The sequence below is a fragment of the Ochotona princeps genome, chromosome 21 (genome assembly GCF_030435755.1).
Source record: "Ochotona princeps isolate mOchPri1 chromosome 21, mOchPri1.hap1, whole genome shotgun sequence".
NCBI lineage: Eukaryota > Metazoa > Chordata > Mammalia > Lagomorpha > Ochotonidae > Ochotona > Ochotona princeps.
In genome coordinates this window covers 41,246,874-41,270,740 of record NC_080852.1, presented here as the reverse complement: position 1 = coordinate 41,270,740, position 23,867 = coordinate 41,246,874, and the positions used below count along the sequence as shown (strand labels likewise).

Below are 23,867 nucleotides of genomic sequence, written 5' to 3'. Positions count from 1 at the left end.
CGACTGCTGTGTGCCAGGTGCCCTGCCAAGCCTCTGCATTTACTGCTGAGTGCCGGTTCTCTCTCCACCTTCAGAAGTCAGCTTCATGATCTCGGCTTTCTAAAACAAAAGTGGAAACTGCTGCTTAACAAACTTGAGGGTCACAGAGCTGAATTTGAAACCAGGTCTGACTCGCCAGATGCCACAGGCTTCCTGTTCTGCTGTTTCCTGTTTCAGAGCACACACAGGCCTTCCAACGGGGGGCTTAGTGCACCTGCAGGTGGTGGGAAGGTGGTCTCCAGTCACTCTGACCTCTGGGACATCTCTCCAGAGTAGAGTCTACTTCCACTTTGACCCCTGCTCAGCAGTGGGAGTGGGTTGAGGCTGTGCCTTTCCCACAGTGACTGGGTCAGAATGAAAGCTTGCTTGAACAAAAAAACCCATGTCTCCATTACTGAGGCAAAGCAAATTTGAATGCTGCATTAATCTTGGATCTATTTGAAGACCAACAAAGTCAAAAGAATGACTTTTCTGAACATTATCAACACAATGAAGATTTGTCTACCAAAGAAACTATGCATAAAAGCACGCATCCTGGGCCCGGCACGACAGCGTAGCGGTTAAAGTCCTCGCTTTGCACACGCCGGGATCCATATGGGCGCCGGTTCTAATCCCGGCAGCTCCACTTCTCATCCAGCTCCCTGCTTGTGGCCTGGGAAAGCAATCAAGGATGGCCCAAAGCCTTGGGTTCCTGCACCCGCGTGGGAAACCCAGAAGAGCTCCTCGCTTCGGATTGGCTCGGCTCCAGCCATAGTGGATGCTTGAGGAGTGAACCATCGGACATACGATCTTCCTGTTTCTCCTCCTCTCTGTATATCCGCCTTTCCAATAAAAATAAACAAATCTTTTTTTTTTTAAAAAAAGCACACATCCTAAGGCGACATTTTTCTTCAGATGTTAAATTTTTGATCGTTGTGATTACACTGTCTTTAGATGATGTTACCTTCTGGGTTGGAAGTTTGACTTTTGTAATTTGTTTGCCTGCATAAGGTTTTAATTTAGCTCTAAAGCAAGATTTGGTCTCCAGGTTTCTAATGCTATTAATTCCAATAAACATGGCATGGAACTATAATGACAATGAGAAATAATAATAATGATGACTGCACCAAACACCTGCCGTGCCCACGGGTCTCCAGGAAATTTGCTCATTCATCATCTCCCAGTAGCAGAGTGAGAAGATTTAAAGGTGAACTTGATGGAGTTCAGTAAGTAGCTGAAGGTACACCATGAGGCATCCTCCCTCCCAGTCCATAGGCTGAATTCTGTCACAGGGGTGATTCTGCTGGTTTCCATAATGCTCACGTCTGGACAATGCACCAGGAGCATAATGTGCCAAGACAGCACACCTCACTGGAAGTCAGAATGGGAAGAGAGCTGGCGTGGCCACCCAGGAAGAGGCTGCTCCTGGATATTTGTATAATTTTTTTTCATTTTTTATTATATTTTTGACAATCTTTACATAGTTAATTAGGGTAAAGAGGTTCAAGGGCTATAGGAAAGTGGGTAAGATTCTTATTTCCATATTGTTTCCATCATGTATCTGAGGTAAAGGGGGATATTGAGGGAGAAGCCCCACCCAGTTTCCCACCCACCCCAGGTCCCGGATGTGGGGCATGCTCTGAGATACTTGCTCAAGTGGTTTTGATAGTTCACCAGTTCTGAATCACTGCCAATCTCGCCACTCCAAGCACGATGAGGTTGTTGAAGAATCCACTGATTGACATAGTCCATCATAGAGTCTTCATTTGCCCAGTATTTCGCTGCCAACATATAGCTGAGGTGGTTGATTGACTTGTTCTGTCTTCTGTTTTTTCTTGGTTAGGGTTCTGAGTCTGGCATTTCGATTGGGAAGATCCCCAAAGAAACTTTGTCTGAGGTGTTCCCAGACCAGATTCTTGTATGTACTAGCAAGTACAGGGCCCGGCACAGTCCATTGCCCTGATCAGCTGGTGGTTGCAATTGCTGGGTTGGTTCTGTTTTCAGCCCCGACTTCTACTGGAACCAATGGGTGTTTCAGTCCAGCCTGGTTCTGCCCAGCACATACTTGGCCCTCACATAAAGCAGTGGGAGCTGCAGCCCAGTCAGAGCGACCCACAATAACCCCCACCAGGTCCACCCCCTACCCTGGTTTGCCAGTATGTGTAGCAGACATAGCCACTGCCACTGCAGACCATATGAACACCAGTTTGTGTCCCGGCTGCTCCACCTCTGATCCAGCCACCTGTTAATAGCCTGGGAAAGCAACAGAAGATGGCCCAACTGCTTGGGTCCCTGCCACCACATGGGAGACCCAGAAGAAGCTTCTGGCTGGCTGAGTTTCAGCTGTTGTAGCCATTGAGCTAAAAAAAAAAAAAAAAAAGATTAGAACCTCTCTCTCTCTCTCTCTCTCTCATTCTCTCTGTATCTTTCTTTAACTTTCCCTCTCTTACTGCAACTCAGATTTTTCAAATAAAGTAAAATTTTTCAAATAAATTAAACTTCTTTTAGCAATGTGTTGTAGTTTTCCATGTACAAGTCTTTCACTTTCTATGTTGGTTTCATTTGTAAGTATTACTTGTTTTTTAAGGTTGTTTACTGATTTATCTATCTGTTTATTTATTTTAAAGTCAGAACAACAGAGAGAGTGAAGGGGAGACTGAGAGAGCTCTTTCATCTGTTGCTTCACTCCCAAAATGACTGTAATGGCCACACTGGAGCCAGGCAGAAGGCAGGAGCCAGGAACTCTGTTCTGTCCTCCACAGAGTTGGTGGGAAACGCTTGTGCTGCCTTCACAGGGCCAGTAGCAGAGAGCCGAACTGGAAATGGAGCAGCCCAACCTGTAGCTAGCATTGCACTTGGCGCTCCCAGCACGGGTCCTAAGTGTTGCAGATTTGATGCTGTTGCAAATGCGGTTGTTTTCATTTCCTTTTAGAGTTAATGATTGTTAGTCTATTAAAATCCAGCTAATTTACATGATAGTCTATTAAAATCCAGCTAATTTACATGTTAATATCTGTGTCCTGCTATCTTGCTGAAATCACTTACTAGTTTGAGCAATTCTTATGACCTCTTCAGAGTTTCACATACTGAAAGCTGGTGTAAGAGGTGAATGAAGGTATTTTTGCTTCTTTTGGTGCCTTGTGTTTCTTTGTCTCGCCTAGCTGCTCTGACGAGGGCTTCAAGGACTCTGCGGAGTACAGTGGCAAGAAGAGACATCCTTTCCTCGTTCCTGGTCTTGGAGCAAAAGCTTTCCATCTTTCCCCATTGAGTATGACTTGAGCTGTGGTCCTTTTGTGTTTTTATTATGTTGAGACAGTTTCGTTCTAGTCCTGATTTATAGTGTTTTTATCATGAAAGAATTTGGGATTTTGTCAAATGACTTTTTCTCCACCAATAAGAGGATGGTATTTGTTCTGTCCTTCATTCTGCTAATGTATTCATTGGTTTTCTTCAATGGAAACTCCCTAAAGTCGCATCTGCAAGTCCAAGCTGACCATGATATATAATATTTTCAGTATGCTGCTGAACTAAGTGTTCCAGTATTTCATTGAGATTTTTATGCCAGTGTTCATCGGTGCTCTTGTGAACAGCTTCTGTGAAGTGCCCTGCATTTTTAACATTTCAGATGGCTTAAGGACCTGGTTACGCTTGGCTGTATGTGGAGTGTCACGTTCAGGCTGGTGCAACAAACTCAGGAGGGAAGACAAATAGGGGAACCTTGAACATCCTCTTCTCTGTCAAGGAAGCTTCACTCTCCAGAAGGAGTCAGATGCAGGTTTGGGCAAGGAAAATAGCTTTCCCCTATGTTTGGAACAACTTCTGATGTTTTGGATTTCAGTAATTGATTGGTGAGTGTATCTAAAGAATGTATGCCTATGTCCAGGAGAAATCTGAAATTATATAGGAGACCAAGACATGGCGCCAGGTATGATGGCTCAGTGGCTAAATCCTCCCTTGAACACACCAGGACCTCATATGGATACTGGTTAATGTCCCAGCTGCTCCACTTCCCATCCAGCTCCCTGCTTACGACCTGGGAAAGCAGTAGAGGATGGTCCAAAGCCTTGGGACCCTGTACCATGTAAGAGTCCTGGAAGAAGCTCCTGGCTCCTAGCTTCAGATCAGCTGTAGTCATTGCAGCCACTTGGAGAGTGAACAGTGGGTGTGAGGGCTTTATCCCCTCTCTGTAAATAAGTAAATATGAAAATATTGAGAGAGAGAGAGAGAGAGGAAGGAAGAAAGGGAGGGAGGGAAGAAGGAAGGAAGGAAAAGAAGGGGAAGGAAGAGGTAGAAGGAAAAGAAAGGGAGAAAGCAACCAAGACAGGGACATTATTTGTACCCCAGAAAAGCCATTTTTTTCAGGAATGAAACAATGTATTGGGAGTGTGCCATACAGCTGTAATTTTGTTTATATGTTTTCTCGAACTCAATCAAAACTCATCAAAATGAGTTGAAATTTCATCTCTGAGTTGTGGAAAGCAGGTTTTTTTCTTCAGTTTTTCTGTTTTGAATTTAAACCGAGGAGTAGCTGGAGGCAGAAATGCCCTCCACGCTTATCATGGCCCTTGCACCTGCGGGAGGATCACTCTAAGCACAAAACAGTGGAATAAATGTGTGGAGTTGACACTGGTAATACAGGGGAATTGTATTCTCTGGGGTATGTTTTCACTTTATAGCATTTTCTGATAAAAATTGGAGTCAGTTCATAATGCTGCAAAAGTTTTACAAACGCATGAAAAATGATAAAAGCAGGCAGATTTGGGCGTGGGGGAGGCGGGGACAGGGAGGACAGCACACTGCCCACTATCACCCCTCCTGCTGCAGGCTTGCCAGCATGTGCACCGACTGCTTTTATCTGTCAGGCCAATTAACTCAGTTTGCATTGTGTAAAAATATCAAAAAAAAGACCTCTCCTTTTTTACATTAAACGTGGCTAAAACATGACTTGACTATGTAACTTAAACTCTGCCTGGCCGTCAAGGATGAAGATGCCATCCTAGCAACAGGAGAAGGCCGTGAGGGCAGCGGCATGACCTGGGGACTCTTGCCAGGCTTCTAGCACGTTACTCACTCTGGCAGCTTTACCAAATCTGTACGTAATATGGGAAGGTACAGACAGCCCGGTCATGGACCGCCCCTCGGAACTGGAAGTTTCTGCGCATTTAACAAGACACATAGTAGAAATATGCAACTCCACTTAGGACAACAAGCACTGGCCCCACGACAGCTTCTTGTCCTTGACTGGAATCCAAAAGATGAACCATTAATCATGAATCTGAACTTGACATATCTGACCTCATGCATTTCTCAAAACCAACAGACACTGTAGTGCAGAGGGTTAAGCCACCTTCTGTGACACTGGCATCCCATGTTGGGATGCTAGTTGGTGTCCTGGCTGCTCTCTTCTGAGCTAGCTCCCTGCTGATGTGCCTGTGAAGGCAGAGGAAGATGTGTGCATTGTCAGATCCCCTGGCAGCAAGAACCGTAACCATGCAGAAGGTGGCTTTGGTGTATGTGGGGAATGGGGTGGAGGGAGAGGCCCTGCAGCTGAAGCCCATGCTTGGTTACTGCAACTGCATTTTGTAGATTTCCTTATCACTCGTGGGACAGTGCCACAGTCTAGTATACCTGAGAAAGCAACACTAACGAGGGACGTGTGTGGGATACATGTAACACCTGTCCTAATCTGATTTCCAGGCACATCTCCTGGCTTTGATTTGGCAGCAGGAACTCATGCCATGGAGCTGCGCGCATGCCTGGATTTGGGCGACCCAGTGAAAAGAGTACAAATTGCAGCCTGTGTCTGAGTACAAGTTTGGATGCTGACATGCTGCCCATTTCACCCGTGCCCTCGTGTGACTGCTGACAGTCCCTGCCTGCATCCTGTTGGTGCTCCCAAGGGCCTGGAGTGGACCTGGCTGCACAAGCCAGCATGGCTGGCATGGGCTCCACTGTAGTGGTCTGCAGGGTGGCGCTGGGCTTGCTGCTGGCCTCTCTGGCTGGTTCTTCCTCACTGAACGGCGAGTGCCCGCAGCTTTGTGTCTGTGAGATCCGCCCCTGGTTTACCCCCCAGTCGACCTACCGAGAAGCCACCACGGTTGACTGCAATGACCTCCGCTTAAGCAGAATCCCCAGCAACCTCTCCACCGACACGCAGGTGCTGCTCCTGCAGAGCAACAACATCGCGAAGACGGTGGATGAGCTGCAGCAGCTCTTCAATCTGACCGAGCTGGACTTCTCCCAGAACAACTTCACCAACATCAAGGAGGTGGGGTTGGCCAACCTGACCCAGCTTACCACACTGCACCTGGAAGAGAACCAGATCGCCGAGATGACGGATTACTGCCTGCAGGACCTCGCCAACCTCCAGGAGCTCTACATCAACCACAACCAGATCAGCACCATTTCCGCTAACGCCTTCTCAGGCTTGAGAAATCTCCTGAGGCTCCACCTGAACTCCAACAAACTCAGAGTCATCGACAGCCGCTGGTTTGACTCGACACCAAAGCTGGAGATCCTCATGATTGGGGAAAACCCTGTGATCGGCATCCTAGATATGAACTTCAAACCCCTCTCGAACCTGAGGAGTTTAGTACTGGCGGGGATGTATCTCACCGACATCCCCGGCAATGCCTTGGTGGGCTTAGACAGCCTGGAGAGCCTGTCTTTTTACGACAACAAACTCATCAAAGTCCCCCAGCTTGCCCTGCAGAAAGTTCCAAACCTGAAATTCTTAGACCTCAACAAAAACCCCATTCACAAAATCCAAGAAGGAGACTTCAAGAACATGCTGCGGTTGAAAGAGCTGGGCATCAACAACATGGGGGAGCTGGTGTCTGTGGACCGTTATGCCCTGGACAACCTGCCGGAGCTCACCAAGCTGGAGGCCACCAACAACCCCAAGCTCTCCTACATCCACCGCTCGGCGTTCCGAAGTGTGCCTGCCCTGGAAAGCCTGATGCTCAACAACAATGCCCTGAATGCCGTTTACCAAAAGACGGTGGAGTCTCTCCCCAACCTGCGAGAGCTCAGCATCCACAGCAACCCCCTGAGGTGTGACTGCGTCACCCACTGGATCAACTCCAACAAGACCAACATCCGCTTCATGGAGCCTCTGTCCATGTTCTGTGCCATGCCCCCCGAATACAGAGGGCAGCAGGTGAAGGAGGTCTTAATCCAGGACGCAGGGGAGCAGTGCCTGCCCATGATCTCTCACGACTCGTTCCCCAACCACTTAAACATGGATGTCGGCACCACGGTCTTCCTAGACTGCCGGGCCATGGCTGAGCCAGAGCCTGAGATTTACTGGGTCACTCCCGTAGGCAGTAAGGTAACTGTGGAAACACTTTCGGATAAATACAGGCTGAGTAGCGAAGGCACCTTAGAAATAGCTAACATACAGATTGAAGACTCGGGGAGATACACGTGTGTTGCCCAGAACATCCAAGGGGCAGACACTAGAGTGGCGACGATTAAGGTTAACGGGACCCTTCTGGATGGCACTCAGGTGCTGAAAATCTACGTCAAGCAGACGGAATCTCACTCCATTTTGGTGTCCTGGAAAGTTAATTCCAATGTCATGACGTCCAACTTGAAGTGGTCCTCTGCCACCATGAAGATTGACAACCCCCACATAACGTACACGGCCAGGGTCCCGGTGGACGTGCATGAGTACAACCTGACGCACCTGCAGCCTTCCACGGACTACGAAGTGTGTCTCACGGTATCCAACATCCATCAGCAGACTCAGAAGTCGTGTGTGAACGTCACGACCAAAACTGCCGCCTTCGCACTGGACATCTCTGACCAAGACGCCAGTACAGCCCTCGCTGCAGTCATGGGATCCATGTTTGCCGTCATCAGCCTCACGTCCATCGCTGTGTGCACTGCCAAGCGGTTCAAGAGGAAAAACTACCACCACTCATTAAAGAAGTACATGCAGAAGACTTCCTCTATCCCACTCAACGAACTGTACCCACCGCTCATTAACCTCTGGGAGGGAGACAGCGAGAAGGACAAGGAGGGCTCCGCAGAGCCCAAGCCTGTGCAGGTGGACACGTCCAGAAGCTACTACATGTGGTGACCCCCCACAACCGGGCGTTCTGCTTCTGGTAGGAAGGAGCACAAAGACGTTTTTGCTTTATTATGCAAAAGTAATAAGTTGAAGACTTTTGTATTTTTGACTTTGCTAGTTCGTGGCAGAGTGGAGAGGACGGGTGGATGTTCTGGATTTTTATTATTACTATTATGATTATGATTATTATTATTATAGCGCATTGCAAGGGTTTGGCACAGCCGGCAGCAACTCCAGGCTTCCACGCTGTGTTCGGTTTTTATTCTTCTCATTATTGTGATTATATTATGACGATGATGACTTTAGGTGTCCTCATTACAATGCTCCAGAACTCCGGTCAGTGCCAGGCCGGGCTGCCCTGAGCTTTCGCCAGTAGCACAGCCCTACTTCTGAAGCCATCCCAGAGCGCAGCACGGCCTCCACAGAGCTGCCCTGCAGACGGCAGGCCCGCAACCTGGTCTGTGGACTTGTATCTCAAGAGGCTAAGCGTAGGCTTGCCAACCTCCTTGATGATGTTAGTTGACTGTACTGTAATGTTGTATCAACTGAACTGAATTTTTGCTTTTCAGTATGATTCTTCTCTCTCTTTCTCTCTTTAATAGTTAATGAGGCTTAGAATAAGCCATCAGGCAATAGAAATATGTAAGCCAGAGTTTTTTTTTTAATGTAACAGACTACATGTTGTTACCTTATTCTTTTTATCTTTAGTAGACACTTTTAAAAGAAAAGACAATAATTTCGTTGTGTTTCACTCACCAACATGTGGTGTGTAATGAAGACAGAACTATAATAAATTAGTTTTGTTCTGATTTTTTAGAACAGTTGCAATAATGTATCATTTATAGTTCTTGCTAGTTGAAGTAGTAACATTTTTCACATTTAATGAAAACAACCAAAATAAATCAGCTACAGCATGTTGCTTTTTAAAACTAGGCCCTAAGACGTTTTGAACTCATTTTCTAAAGAAAAAAATATATATTTTAATGAAGATTTTATTCTAGTGAACAGGATTTCTATATTTTAAATATCACTGACCAGAACCTAAGTGGGGGGAGGGGGTAGGTGCGGTTCATATCAAAAAAGGTATATTATTGTAACCCATGCATAAGTAAACAAACATGGTGAAATATATTTGAATACTTTGGATATGTCCTTTTCTGCAAGGCTTTTGTTAAAATCTGGTTTTATTTGTTAATTTTTTAGTATCCACATTCTTTCCAAGTATTAGACAGAGCTGTGGAGTGCTGTAAAGGCATAGCCCATGTCAGTCTATATATCAGCAAGGGGTATCGACGCAGAAAGTCAGGCACCAACAGGACACACACGACTCAGCACAGCTGGCATCTTCTTCATCCGAATATATAGAATAGATAGACAGTTCCACAGAACCCAGGGTTTCAAGATGACATGGGAAACTGAAATTTAGTGCCAAAGCAGCTAGATTTGGGTGGAAGGCCAGTTCCACAAAGCATAGAGAGACAGCTGAAAAACACCTTGGGCATCAAAATTGGGAAGGCCGAGCAGGACACCCGTGTGCCTCAGGTGGCGGCTGGGGACTGAGGGGAAGCCAGTCCAGTGTCAGAAGCCCAAGGGAGAGTTAGGTTAGGAGTGCCTCTGCTGCATCCTGGAAATCATGGCACAAAGAAAGCTCTAGGTTACTTCCCATTTCCAAGGGCTAGGGACACACACTGAAGCAGCAGCCTGCCAGCAGTTGAGAGGGAAACCAAGGCACCAGGAAGGCCTGTGGCTGGCCCAGGGTGCCCACCCAAGTGCACGTCACACTCTCAGAATTGCTCTAGCCCAGGAGCCTTCCAGAGTCCAGGGCAGGGCTGCTTGATAATAGCTCTAAATACACTCCGATCCCCAATGTACCCCAATTCCACTGAATCCATTGCATTCAGTACAGGGCAGCCTGGAAGGTCAGCGGTATTTCCACAACACTGGCACCACCACGTACCCTGTGGGATACACGACACGTGGCATGCAGCCTTGCTAACAACTTCCCTGCAGCATGGGGCAACGGGGGCACTGGAGTGCTGGACCCTGTCGGCAGTCTACTCCAGAGAGCAGCAGTGAAGAACAGGACTGGGCCATTTCTTTGACTAGACAGCAAGCACCTGGAAGTCAAAGTACCGTCTTTGGCTAAGCCAGTCTGGGGACAGGAAGCCCTTTTCCTGGGTTCCCCCGGGAAAATGCTAGCACATGATTTCCCCAGTCTTTGCTCAAAGGGTTGTTTTCAGTTGATTAAAAACAAACAAACAAACAACAAGATGGCAGAGTTCTTCTCCCTGCCCACCCCTAACTAAGGATTTGCTCGTTTGTACTTAATTTGATAAATCAGACAGCCAGTGAAGTTGGACACCAAGCCTGGCCACATTAATAATGGAGGTGACATGAGCTTTCCCAGGGGAAGGACTGCTGTAGGTCACCTTCTCAGCTCATCTCTCCCTTTGCTTCCCGCCATCTCCAGGCATTTCTATTTGGTATTTTGGGGGTGCTGCTTTTTAAAAACAGGCATTCCCTAATATACCCATTGAATTAACAAATCAAGCTGATGCCAAGAATATGAAAACAAATGTAAAGATGGGGAATCAGTTTTCTGATTTGCCTGTGCAACTGACGAAAAAGCACCGTCTCCCTTCTTTGTGAACAAAGTCTGGGTTTTCTCCATCGTGGCTTCTGTCTGCTCACTCCTGTGCTGAGAGCATCAGAGTCAGGCCTTTCCTTAGCGTTGGCTTTTACGTTTTTGTAACCATTTTCTAGTTGGTTTTTTTTTCCTTAGTCACTGCCTTTACTATTAGAAGAAAAACAGAAAGCAGTTCTTTCTACCTGCCCAGTTCCTGAAAGGGGAGTTTAACTCCACGTGCACTCATGCATCGCTAGAGTTCTTCGGCTCCAGCTTTGCTTGTGAAAGACTTTTGTTTTCAGTTGAGAAGGGATTGTCTTGACCAAGCCTCGGAACCACCATTCCTGAGGAGGTGACAGGCATAGTCACCATCAGAGCCCTGGGGAGGATTCTGCCCTATGCTCCGTGTATAGATCCGAGTGGGCTCCTGCCCCTCCCACCATGCCAGCCCTTTGAGCTCGAAGGGAATCTGGAGACGGTGCAGGAACAAAGGTTCTTGTGGTTGCTAGTCAGGTGCTGCCCTGCAGGTTCACAGAGTGTTCCAGAACCTGGACATTGCTTATACAAAGTATGCAGCATTTGACAACTGGTGTGTCTCAGGCCCTACTGTGCGCTGCATACAGGAGAATCTGAGAATTCAGTTTAATCCCGAGAAGGCTGATAAACTGGCTGTTGTAACCTTGGCCCCCGAAGTAACCATTTGCCTGACAGCATGCAGTGACAGAGCTTCCTGCTTCTCCCTCCTGCCAGCATCCTGGGCAGCGTAAGATGGGGGACATGTGAGAAGGGGAGACAGGTGCTTGGAGTCACCGGGCACTGGGTGTAGGCACAGCACCGCTGTAACAAAGACACTAAACTGCTTTATGTCTTACGAAGCACTGCATGCTGGGAATTTGCGAGTTACTTAGGAACGCCTTGCTTATATCACCCCAAATTTTAAGTCTAGGCTTCAACCACCCTGCATACCCACCTCTCTGACACACATTTATGAAATACAAGAATGTGAAAGTTTTCGTGGAGGAAATTCCAAGTTTGTTCTTTATAGGAAACAGTGAAAGGCTTTTATAAAATTAAAGCCACAACTTAAGTGGTGAAATGGGAATTCATACAGCTGGACAGCGGCCAGTGTGGTGTCTGGTGTATCCTAAAACACCCCGACGGCCAAGCACTACTGGCCCTTGCAAAATTACCAAGTTTACGCAGTCTGAATGTTGAAAAGACCATCTCCCTCACCAATAATGGTGCCAGGAGACATTAGAATGGTGTGGGCTTTTTAAAAAAATAAATGTAACTGCCCTCCAAAGATACTGTTTTTTCAGAGGATGAACAGCACTGAACATGCCGCTTCCCTTAGGGAACACTAGAAACTGCATTCTCCCCGGATGATTGCCCTGACACCCAGGTACCATAGTCTTGCCAGCAAAGTCCACTCCCTTCCGACTTGCCCATTAGATGCTACTTCCTCTGAGGAGCCACCAGCAGCACTGGGTGCATGCCAAGGGAGCCTGTCACCGCCCCCACCTTGGCCTTCTCCTTTCTCTCCCATAAGATTACACTGACAAAGTCAATGTCAGCCTGGTCCTGATAGAATGTTCATGAATTTCCAATGAAGTGTGTGTATGTGAGGGGGTGTCCCTGAATTAATAAGGTGGCATTTTATTTCACGGTCTGTGTATTGACTTGTCCACGAACACAAACAGATAGGTGGCCAGGAGTAGAAAACAGACCCTGTCTTAGCAGGCTGGACAGCGTCTTAGGAAGGAGAAGAGAGACTAATGGTGCACCCAGCTCTGTGCTGGGAGCTTCACACAAGTCGTGTACATCGGATCTTCCCCATTGCCTGGGTACACGAGTGCCACTGTCCTCCCCATGTCAGCCAACAATGGCTACTCAGGCTTGGACAGCCAAGCAGCCTGCCTGAGATCATGCCGCTGGCAAGAAACTAACAGGACCTGCGATCAGGTGTGTTCTAGAACTGACAGCTCCCAACCCCATGATGATCCGCAGAAAATACAGCCCGAAAGAAGAGCTGCCACTTGAAAGGGGGAAGGGAGTAGAGGAAGCCATTGCCCATGACCGAGACCTCAGTAGGCTCCAAGCGCACACTCAAAGCTGAGATGAGCACAGCAGCTCCCACGGACACCGGCTGTGCACCTGCAAATTCAGCCAAGCACTGCACGCTCTCCTAGCCACAATGTCTGTTCACACACAGACTTTAGCAGTTAAAGTATCTGTAACTTGAAAATCTGGAATCCTACGTGCTCCACAACCCCCCAAATATTTGGAACATTATATTGGTGCTCAGAATGTTTAAGATTTCAAATGCTTAGAGAAGGAATGCTGAACCTGTATTTGAAAAACAAACACCTGTACTGAACGTGCACAAATGGCTTTCCTGTCATCGCTTCCCACGTCATACAATGCAATGACTATTCACAAAGCTTTGACGTGTTAGTAGGTATTACAGAGGGTCTCAGAATGGCTTAAGGCTGCCGGAGAAGGTGAACAGACCACAAGAAAGCACAACATTAGAGACTCGAGCATCCTCAGATTTGGTCACAGTGCTCGCTGTGGTCCTGACTCCCCAAGCTTGTCAAGGGTAACTACATATGGAAATCACAGCAAGCCAAGAAGGAACAAGGAAAGGAGGACTTCTCCAAGTCTGTGATGACTGCGCACAGGCAGCTTCAAGTACCTGAAACTGAACAAGGAAAAGCAGCAATAAAAACTTAAGCCCAGTGACGGTCTGGGTGGCTGGGACACTCAGGAGACTACACTGAGCACGTGGCTTGTAACACCATGGGATCCTCTACAGGATTGTGTGCAGATGTTCGTATTCCCGGTTCTCACAGGGAGGGACACTCGGTCCACTGTCACAGTGATGGAGCCAAAACTGACCCATGGCTGTGTGACTCCTGCTTTAAGCCTGACCACTAGGCCACTTCTCAGCTTAGAGGTCCCTGGGAACAAGAGGCTGGTCATTGCATCTGCGTGACTGACTGGACTTCCCTGATCCTGCAAGGACCGCTCCACTTCATGCCACAGGTGGAGAAAGAACCTGGCCTTCCTCTACTGCCCTTCTGAAGGCTGTCCCACACCATTCACTGAAGTCATGGGTTCCATTCTGTAGGCCGTGCCAGGAGGAGGTGGTGGCTGGGCAGTCAGTGAATACCTTCTTGCCTCATCTGAGCATCACTGTGACCTCAATGGCCCTCAGTTTCAGAATATCCTAGTTCCTGTGTCTCAGAGAAACCCAGAGGTATACATTTCCTGGAGAGAAGTCCCCTCTGAGCCCTGTGAGTACACCACACTGCCTGTAGCACCGCTGACTGCTGGCTCCTGTGTGCCTGCCCCGTCACGCCTGATCATTTGTAAGACAGTTCCTATCTGCCAACTGTTTAAGAATAGCATGTTTCCTTCTCATTCTATCAGTAACATATATTCATTGAAGAGGATCTAGAGAAAAATCTTAGGGAAAAACAGCATATTATTCCATGAATTAAAAAAAAACAAGATACTGATGTTCATGTATATTTACATAGGTGTATTTATAGACATACGAGTATAAAACCACATTGTATTATTATAGAATAAAAATCACAGGAGAATCAAGATGGAGGAATAGGGTAAGGACACGTTTAAATGGACAGAGAAACATTTAATCAGGATGAAGCAGAGAGGACACATTCGCGGAAATAGGAGAGGACAGAACAACAGCAGAGGGTTACCTGGAGACCGACAGACACAGGAAAGCAATACACACAACGGTGTGCTGTTGCAGTGACTGATACTCCAGCACGGCGATCTGAACTCCATCAGCAGCTAGAAATCCACCAGCAAAAAAAAAGTGGGAAGGGACTTTCACTGGGAGCTTGGGAGGTGAACCCAGACAAAGAACTTTCCGTCCTGCTGGTCTGTTTGATTTGACCAGGAGTAGAGACAGAGCAGCAGATCCCAGATGGGCAGTGTGAGAACAGGGTGGATTTCACAGCCCAGTCTGGCCCCTAGAGCCGAATTGGGCGCCATTTTGCGTAAGGAGGCAAAGGCAAGGGGAAGGACTGAACATACGCTTAGCTGGGAGTGAACTCATTTCTGACTCAGTGAACCACAGCAACGTGGCATTCTACAGGTTCCACCCAAGACAGGTCTGGGTAGCCCTAAGACCTGATGGCCAGCAGATCAAGAACTCCACTAGTGGCAATAGCTTTAGGCCTGCAGGGGACAACAGTGAACTGCGCATGTGCTGAGCTTGATGAGAACTCACTGAGGTCCGTGGGTTGCACTGGTCCCGCAGGAAAATAATACTGACTGTGGCATCGTACGGGTCAAAATAGCTCCGTGTGGCACCCAGACCTAACGTCCAACAGGTTCCGACAAGATCAGCACCACCAACAACCTACCTATATAGGACACCTGGTGTCTCACTAATCCTGGTTCCTGCTCCAACTGAACGTGGGAGAAAGGTTGCAGAGACAACGGTGTAGCCTCAGCACAGTATCATAGGAGGTGGAGAGTGGTGAGCCAGGAGCTGTGGCTGTGGAGACCATGGCGGAAATCTAACATAAGAACCCAGACCTGGAACTTGCTGGAGGTTGTGGCACAAGTGGCTGCGGGTGACAGAGCTTAGAAACCGGCCCCAAGGAGAAGACTCTGCTAACCAGAAGTACAATGACCAAGAGCAAAAGAAGAGACAAAAGCACAATGAATATTACTGAAAACTCCCCTGCAAAGGAGCAAAACCCTATGCCAACCTCAGAGTTAACTGAGGAAGACATCGAGAAAATGGGGCACACAGACTTCAGAAAACTCATTTTAAAGCTTCTGATCAACAATGAGAAGCACCTACAAGAGTTCAAAGAATTTAAGGAATATTTTACATAAGCAATAGCAGCAATAAAGCAAATCAAGGCTGATATTTCAGAAATTAAGAACACAGTAGAGCAAATTAAAAGTACAGGGGAGAGTTTCCAAAATAGAATGAAGCAAGCAGAAGAAAGAATCTCAGAATTGGAAGATATTTCCTGTCATCAGGGGGAAGCAAACAAAAAGCTGGAAGCAGAGCTGGATCAGGCCAAAAAAAAAAAATATTCAAGAATTGAAAGATACTATTAAGAGGCCTAATATAAGAGCTAAGGGAGTCCCAGAAGGTGCAGAAAGAGACACTGGTTTTACAAATATATTTAATAAAATAATAAAGGAAATTTTCCCTAATCTAGAGAAAGAATTGGGAAACAACATCCAGGAGGGGCACAGAACTCCCAACAGGCCTGATCAAAAGCAATCTTCATCAAGACACGTGATCATCAAGCTCTCTTCAATGGACCATAAAGAAAAGATCCTGAAATGTGCATGTAAAAAAAAAAATCAATTGACATATAAAGGAATGCCAATTAAACTCACAGGAGACCTCTCACAGAAAACTCTACAGGCAAGAAGAGAATGGAGTGACATATTCCAGATTCTAAAAGAATTGGAATTGTCAGCCTAGGATAACATATCCAGCAAAGCTTTCTTTTGTCTTTGAAAATGAAATAAAATTCTTCCACAGTAAAGAAAAGTTAAAAGAATTTGCCTCTTCCAAACTTGCCCTACAAATGATACTTCAAGATGTTCTCTTGACAGAGAAGAGGAATAGCACCTCCCAAAACCAAAGGCAAATGTGAAGAACATCCCAGTAAAATGACAATAGAAGACTAAACCAATGAACAACCTATTCCTAAAATGACAGGACCAAAGTACCACCCATACATATTAATGCTGAATATAAATGGCTTAAGCTCAATCAAACGTCATAGATTAGTAGACTGGATTGAAAAACAAAACCCATCTATTTGTTGTCTAGAAGAGACACATTTCACCAACAAAAATCAGCGGAAACTGTATCACATGGGTTTTGTTGTTTTCTGTTAGTTTCATCTCTTCAAAACACTTTTTTCTGATTAAATCATTTAATGACTCATAGATCATACAGTAGCATCATTTTCTTCGAGAAGGTTCTTGATTTTCATTTCTTCAGCTACACATTAGTCATTTAGTAGCATGGTATTTAACTTCATGGTGTTGTTAATTTCTTTTTTCTTCCTGATGTTGACTTTGTTTTGTGGCTTTTCATTTAAGGGGATGTATAGTAGCTGTGTAATGGAGACTGTCATATCTAGTAACATGTTATTTAACTTCAGGGCATTGTAAATTTCTTTCTATTGTTGATTTTGTATTATGACTTTTCATTTGAGGGGATGTACAGTAGCTGTGAAATGGAGAATAACATAGCCGGATATGAGGATACAATGTAGTATGAATTTCTACTTCCAATGATGGACTCCCAGTGAAACTGTTTACTATATCTTGACAATAGGATGCTGGACTCTGCCATTGTCCATGTCCGCAATGATGGACATATGACTGAGTATGAAGAACTATACTATAGTAATGATATAGAGGAACTGGGGGGGGGGGAATTGGGGCTGGGATAAGGGAAATAGCAGGAGCCTATGGAACTGTATCATAAAATGATAATAATAATAAAAATGTAAAATATGAAAAACAAGAATAAAAATCATAGTATATGGGGTTCTGTACATGTTTTTTTTTCATCATGCAAAACATAAGCCTATTTCCTATAACTAAGTTTTCTTGAAAAACATGATGTAAAAGACGCTCCAGGTGCCTGGCCAGCCAGCGACTGACTGCTCCTTCCTTTGGGGGCATTTTGTCTCTTCTGTGTCCTGTCCAGTGCATTGTCACTGAGGATGAGAGACCAACCTGGACGGTCACTACCCAACAGGAAAGAACAGTGGGCAAGCTCGGGAGGAAAAGCACCGACCACCCGGGGCACCCACATTTCACATCCCTCATCTTATAAGGGCTGAGAGTTGGACAAAGCAAGAGTTCTGCCAGTAACCACGCAGAGAACGAGGGAGTGATCGCCATAACTATAGGATCTGCAAGGACACAGCAGGAGGCTCCCCAGAGGACTTGGGACTCTGGAGGTGTTCTGAGCGTCTGAGAGCACAGAGGAAGTGAAGAGAAGCTGTGCCAAGTTAAAGCGAGCCTTAGCTGACAGAGGAGCAAAGTCATGCTGGAGTCTGCGGTCCCAGAAACTCGCAACTCCCTGTTCTTTTTCTTTTGGTTTGGTGCTTCGTCAGAATCACCAAAGGAGTGCCTTCCTGGGAGGATAAGAGTTGGTCCCAAGAGTAGCTCACTAAACCTTTCCAAGCCTCGGGCCTCAGTGTGGGAGCTGAGCTGTGGTAATGTGGAAGACACAAGCATTATACGGATGTGAGGTTGTTCAACTGCCCAAGTGGATCCAGCCGTGCCTGCAGTGGCACAGGTCCCCTTCGGTGTCTGCTGGAGGATCTGGCCGTGCCTGCAGTGGCACAGGTCCCCTTCGGTGTCTGCTGGAGGATCTGGCCGTGCCTGCAGTGGCACAGGTCCCCTTCGGTGTCTGCTGGAGGATCCGGCTGTGCCTGCAGTGGCACAGGTCCCCTTCGGTGTCTGCTGGAGGATCCGGCCGTGCCTGCAGTGGCACAGGTCCCCTTCGGTGTCTGCTGGAGGAAAACAGGATGCCCACCTTTGGAAAACAAACTGGTCGTGTGTGACCTTTCATGCATGATTGTCCAGCTGTGCCTTACTCTCTAGATATCAACGGTTTGGGTGTGCCTGCTCAGGCAGAGTTCTAGTTCTGTGTTCTTGGTGTGTTGGGGGTGGTTATTGAAATAATACAGGTCTCGGGCTGGGAATAGTAATAAAGACCAAGCCATATTTGATCTATGTACCCCCAAATTCACCTATTGCCTTCACTGTGTCTCAAAGTAAAATAAGTAAAATAAGTAAAACATTGTGGCATCACCTTACATAAAACGCTACTGTATCCAGACCTTCATCTGACAGCTTACTCAGTTTTGTTGGTGACATGACATCCAAACCGTCAAGAGAGGAGCCGGTGGCACACAGACCCTCCTCCCTCCTTCCGGCCTGAGCAGGTTCTCACAGCCTGGCTGACCTGGATTGGTCTTGACACCCGTGACGAGCATGTGTGTGTCGCTGTCTGCTGTCTTCTTCATGGCCAACTCCGTGGTCAGGGGCACCTGATGGCAGCACAGTGGATGAGCCTGTGAGCTTGTGTCTACTGGGGTCCTCATCCGAGATCTGAGCTGGAGTCCCCTGAGGTGTGGGTGATACACAAATCTCCATTTTGTGGTGGTGGACGCCTGTTAGCACTGTCTTCTTGGCCTCAGAATCTTTGCTGTGGCCTTGCGTTGGGAGGGCAGGAGCTTGCCTTTTGGCCTTCAGGGCCCTGTTGGCTTCTTAACTGAATTAATTCCAGATAGCAGAAATGCGGGCTAGCAACAAGAGACTGGTAATCTATTGGTTGATATGACAATGGCTGGTGTGTTTTGTTTATCACAGGAAGTTTTCTCAACCCTTCTCTTGGATTCCATCAACCCAACCTTGGAATCCTCAGCTCTCTTTGAGAAAGATTCAGATGGCCATCCCACAGATCTCAATTCCATTCCATGTAATTTCTCATTGGCCACACAGATTAAGAAGGTTTGTGAGCAGTGAAAAGTACTTGACAATCCGAAAGTCTATAGTGCTTGGCTAAATGAAAGGAGACTTTTGCAACTGTGACTTTGAAATGAGTAATCAGCTGTGTGGAGGCAGATGTGTCCTCTCTGGTAGATTTTGTTTTGTCTGGTAATGGATTTTTGGACCATTACAGAAAGCAAGCTGGCATTTGGATGGTTTGGGGAACAGACTGCACTTCTTGAATTCTCTCTCTCGCTCGCTCTTTTTTTTTTTTCCTTACATATTGAGGCCTAGGAAATGTTGCCTTAACTCGCTGCCAAGTTTGTGAAATCCTTCAGCTCAGGACATCTGCTTTAGCTGGGTCGTTTGTAGTCATCTGGAATCGTTTGCACTTGGCATTTTACTCCCCAAGGTGCTGCCTGAACACACCAAGCAGCAGCTTATATTTCCTGGGCCTCTAGCAGCTCGCAGTGGACCCGGTGGCCATGGATGCGCTGACACAGATGAGCACATGATCTCACTGTGCAGGGGGGGACGCTCTCACCAGACCCTCAACTCTGGAAGCCTCTTTAAGATGGTTTCCCCACCAAATCGTGCCCTTTGAAGATGACTCAGAGGAATTAGTCTTCATCATGTTCCACATCCACCAATGACCAGGCTGGGGCAAAGCCATGACACAAGGGACAAGTAGAGGCTCCCCTGTGTGCTCACTGAGGCTTCCCCGATGCAAGCAAGTCGGAGGAACCTGTATAGACTATGTCGTCCAACACCTGTCTTTATTAGATGGGGAAATGGATGCTTCCTTTGACCACTGAGCGGGGAAGCTGAAAGTCAAACTAAGTTTTTCCAAATTTCAGAGATAAGAAAGTATAGCTCCCACATTTTCCTATGTCACACAGTCATCAGGAGGCCTGCTGTTAGTCCGTTCCTCCTCTGGAGACAGTGTGGTCTGCGGTGAGCACCGGGAGCACACAGGGAAAGCTCCTGTCTGTCTCCAGCCCAACACTCCGCTGGGCACAACCACAGCGAACCACACCCACGCCGCCCCCATTTCTACACCTGCTTCAAAGTACAAGGACTTCATCTTCATGCTGCCCCACTGGGAGGGAGGAGGACATCCACACAGAAATTATCCGATCTACTCGCCAGATGATCATTCTTGACCTTGGCTACGGGGAAGGGGTGGCCGTCAGCAGAGACAGGTCAGTGCTCTGGAAAGGCCAACCTGAACTTAAGAGCCAGAAAACGTGCCAAACGTGTCACCATCCCCTACCACACCCCATAGCCAGAGGTTCCCAGGGCATGGGGGTGGGGGTAGTGCACGCACTCCCCAGGGAACCTCAGGGTGTGCTGAGGCTGGGTGTTCTGAGGGAGGCAGAGTGTGGCAGCCAACGACGGCTCCTTCACCGAGTCCATTCCCCAAGCACCACTGTTCCGGGCAGGACCATGGTGCAGACCCGTGATGCCTTAGCCCAGGCGCTCGGGAGAAAGGAGGGGCCAGTGCCTGGATTCTGGCCACCTAGACAGACTCAGGGGAGTGTCTGATGCCAGCAGCAAGAGCTGCAGGGGATTGCAACAAGGACACACCGCCTGCAGCTGTGCAGAGCAGAAAAGAAGGGATTTCCATAGATGGGAGCCTCAGGAAGGTGTGAGAAAATGGGGGCAATTTGAACTTGGGAACATGGGGGAAGACTGAGGAAAAGCAGGAGGCAAAGGGAAATTTCCTGTAGGGGAATGCTGGTCCTGGGTCCTGCAGCAGCCATCCAGGAGAGGTTTTCCTGAGCTCTCAGGATGCTCTCGGCCACTGAGCGCTTCGCATGCACACTTCAATCTTCAAGACAGCCTTTGCTGTTTTTCCATCTTAGGTCCAGCAATTTTCTCAAGGTCACCCATGAGACAGAAGTGGTTATCTAACCCAAGAATCTATGCTCACAAGAGTGCCGCAGGGAAGGCCGAGCCTTCATTCTGCAAGTGCGTCACAGGAAGGTTCAGAACACCGTGTCCTTCTTCTAGAAGGCCAGTACAGCTACACAGTGACCACCGACCAGGTGGCCAACACACACGCAAAGCACATCACCCCAGAATTCTTACAAAGAAAAACCATAGGCTTCAAGAAAAAAGATTATTTCCTGTCTTTAGCTACCACAAAAGAACAGGTATAGTCAACACTGAGGAAAGGAGCCTCCATACTCCGCCCTCCAATTCGCACATGGAGAAGGGTCCAGGTCATCAGGCTGTGGGGCTGAAGCCCAAGACGGCTGGAGGGACAGGGACTGGGTCCTGGCAGGCAGCCTTTGCAAGGTTTAACCCAGGAGTCACTTCCTCTTTGCATTACTGTGAAAGCAAACATCAGTTACCCACACAAAGCCAGGGATTATCCACCGCAGCTGATCTTGCTTAGTCCTCCTGCCTGCCCACTTCCTTCTGCCTTCCTTCAACTGCTGTGGGCAAACACAAGATCTGGACCAAGGCAGCCAGATCTTGCAATGAGCCAACAGGGAGACTGTGGAGCCCGGCGCCTACTCCTTCCTCACTAAGTCATCTCTGTTGAACCCCTGCTCTTTATCAGGGGTCCAGGATGGGGGAAAAAACGGGCTAGCACAATGACTCAACTGGCTAATATTCTGTCTGCAAGCGCAAGCATCCCTCTGATCCAGCTCCCTGCTCATGGCCTGGAGATGCACTAGAGAATGGCCCCAAACTTTGGAACCCTGCACCCGTGTCGGAGACCGGGAAGAGGCTCGAGGCTCCTGGCTTCTGGCTTCAGATCAGCTTGGCTCTGCCTGTTGTGGCCATTTGGAAAGTCAACCAGCAGATGGAAGACCTCTGTCTCTTTATCTCTCCTTTTTCTGTAAATCTACCTTTCTAATAAAAATAACTACATCTTTAAAAAAAACATAACTAGATAATAAATACATTAATCAACTCCTTGATAAGCATGGCACACAGTAAGTGAGAAGGGCAAGCGGTGCGGTTAGGGGAGCGGCCCTGCGCATGCCTGGCTCAGCGATCTGCAGTGCATTCTAGGTCACACTGATACACAAAGACTGTCCCTAGGTGCTGGCTCTGCCGCACTGCTGGCCATTCTCTGATGAGGATGCTTTGTTACTTAAATATTCTCCCTGGCAGAAGACTCACAGCAGTTTGCCAGTGGCGTTTCCATTCATCACAGCGGGCACTCCTGAGAGCAGCAGAGCTTCAAGCCTCATTACCTCTATTTAAACCAGAGGAGGAAGTGACTGCAGAGCTACCTTCAGCCAGACATTCGGAGCCAGCAGCCCAGCAGCCGTGGGACATGGGGCGGCTGCAGCCTAGCAGCCTAGCAGCCCAGCAGCCCAGCAGCCCAGCAGCCCAGCAGCCGTGGGACATGGGGCGGCTGCAGCCTAGCAGCCTAGCAGCCCAGCAGCCCAGCAGCCCAGCAGCCCAGCAGCCCAGCAGCCCAGCAGCCGTGGGACATGGGGCGGCTGCAGCCTAGCAGCCCAGCAGCCCAGCAGCCCAGCAGCCCAGCAGCCCAGCAGCCGTGGGACATGGGGCGGCTGCAGCCTAGCAGCCCAGCAGCCCAGCAGCCCAGCAGCCCAGCAGCCCAGCAGCCCAGCAGCCGTGGGACATGGGGCGGCTGTAGCATCAGAGCTCCTAGCTCCAGCTCGCTCCTGCCATCGGGCTGTACGCCCCTTCCCTCAGAGCTTTTGTAAATAAACTGGCTTATTCCTAACTCAGCAAAAAAGGAACACGTTTGTTTCACGAAGAAAACCGCTCCAAGCAGTCACTAATACAAAGTATATTTACCCAAACTTAGAAAGTTTCCTATGTGGGAAATTTAGTAAAAAGACAGTGAATGGTTCAGATGACTTTTTCCTTCTCTGTGACAACAAACAGCCATTCAATGGGAACTTCTTTGATGTGAATTCAGTCTCTGCTTCAAACGGAATTTGTTACGAGGGAAAGCCGTCATCACCCACTGTCAGAAGTACAGATTGCCCAAGATCACTTATAAGGCAGAGTGGACATTAGAAAATCATAAGCGAAATGTTCTGGAAGGATGGGAGAAGAACGCAGAGTTCTTCTGGAGACCAGGGTGGCTGTCACTCAGGATGCCCACGTTCCACATCAGTGCCTGAGTTCGAATCCTGGCTCAAGAGACTCTGCCTTCCCCGTGGCAGAGCTGCAGCCTGCCCCGTCGCTGGCCACTCCCTGCCATTCTGGAAGTGCACCATGGACTGTCCATCTGTGTCATCTCTGCTCTTCAGAGATCAGTAACACGATAAACTTACTAATCCAACAGAGGCATGCCCCGCGTGCTCTGACTCAGAAACCAAAGGCAGACTCCAACGAGAGCGGCTTGAACCAAAGCCAGTGCTCTGTCCCAGGGCCGCCAAACTGCAGCAAGCTCAGCACCCCACGGACGTGGCCAGTGGACACAGGGGCTGTGCAGCTCAGGAAGGCTGAGGATCCGACTTCTCTCCTGAGGACAGGAAGATACCCTGGAGACTGAGTGCCTCAAACGCCTTACACTGGTTATGCGTTTCAAGTTTTATCACACACAGGAAGCATTTAAATAAAACAGGGCAAACAAAACAGAAAGGAAAGAATAGTGGAAACAATTCTCAGGAAGTTTTTGCA

General features: G+C 47.9%; 1 protein-coding gene and 1 long non-coding RNA gene across 2 annotated transcripts in view; one reads left to right on the top strand and one right to left on the bottom strand.

Moving 5' to 3' along the window:
- Positions 1-8,325, top strand: part of LRRN1 (leucine rich repeat neuronal 1) — a 30,260-nt gene extending 21,935 nt beyond the window's left edge. Inside the window, exon 2 of the mRNA XM_058678961.1 lies at positions 5,716-8,325. Coding sequence (XP_058534944.1) covers positions 5,951-8,101 — 2,151 coding nt within the window. The 5' untranslated portion in view covers positions 5,716-5,950 and the 3' untranslated portion in view covers positions 8,102-8,325. The remainder of the gene's footprint in view (positions 1-5,715) is intronic.
- LOC131482885 (uncharacterized) overlaps positions 1-23,867 on the bottom strand; it is a 65,821-nt gene that overhangs the window by 19,985 nt on the left and 21,969 nt on the right. The window lies entirely within an intron of this gene.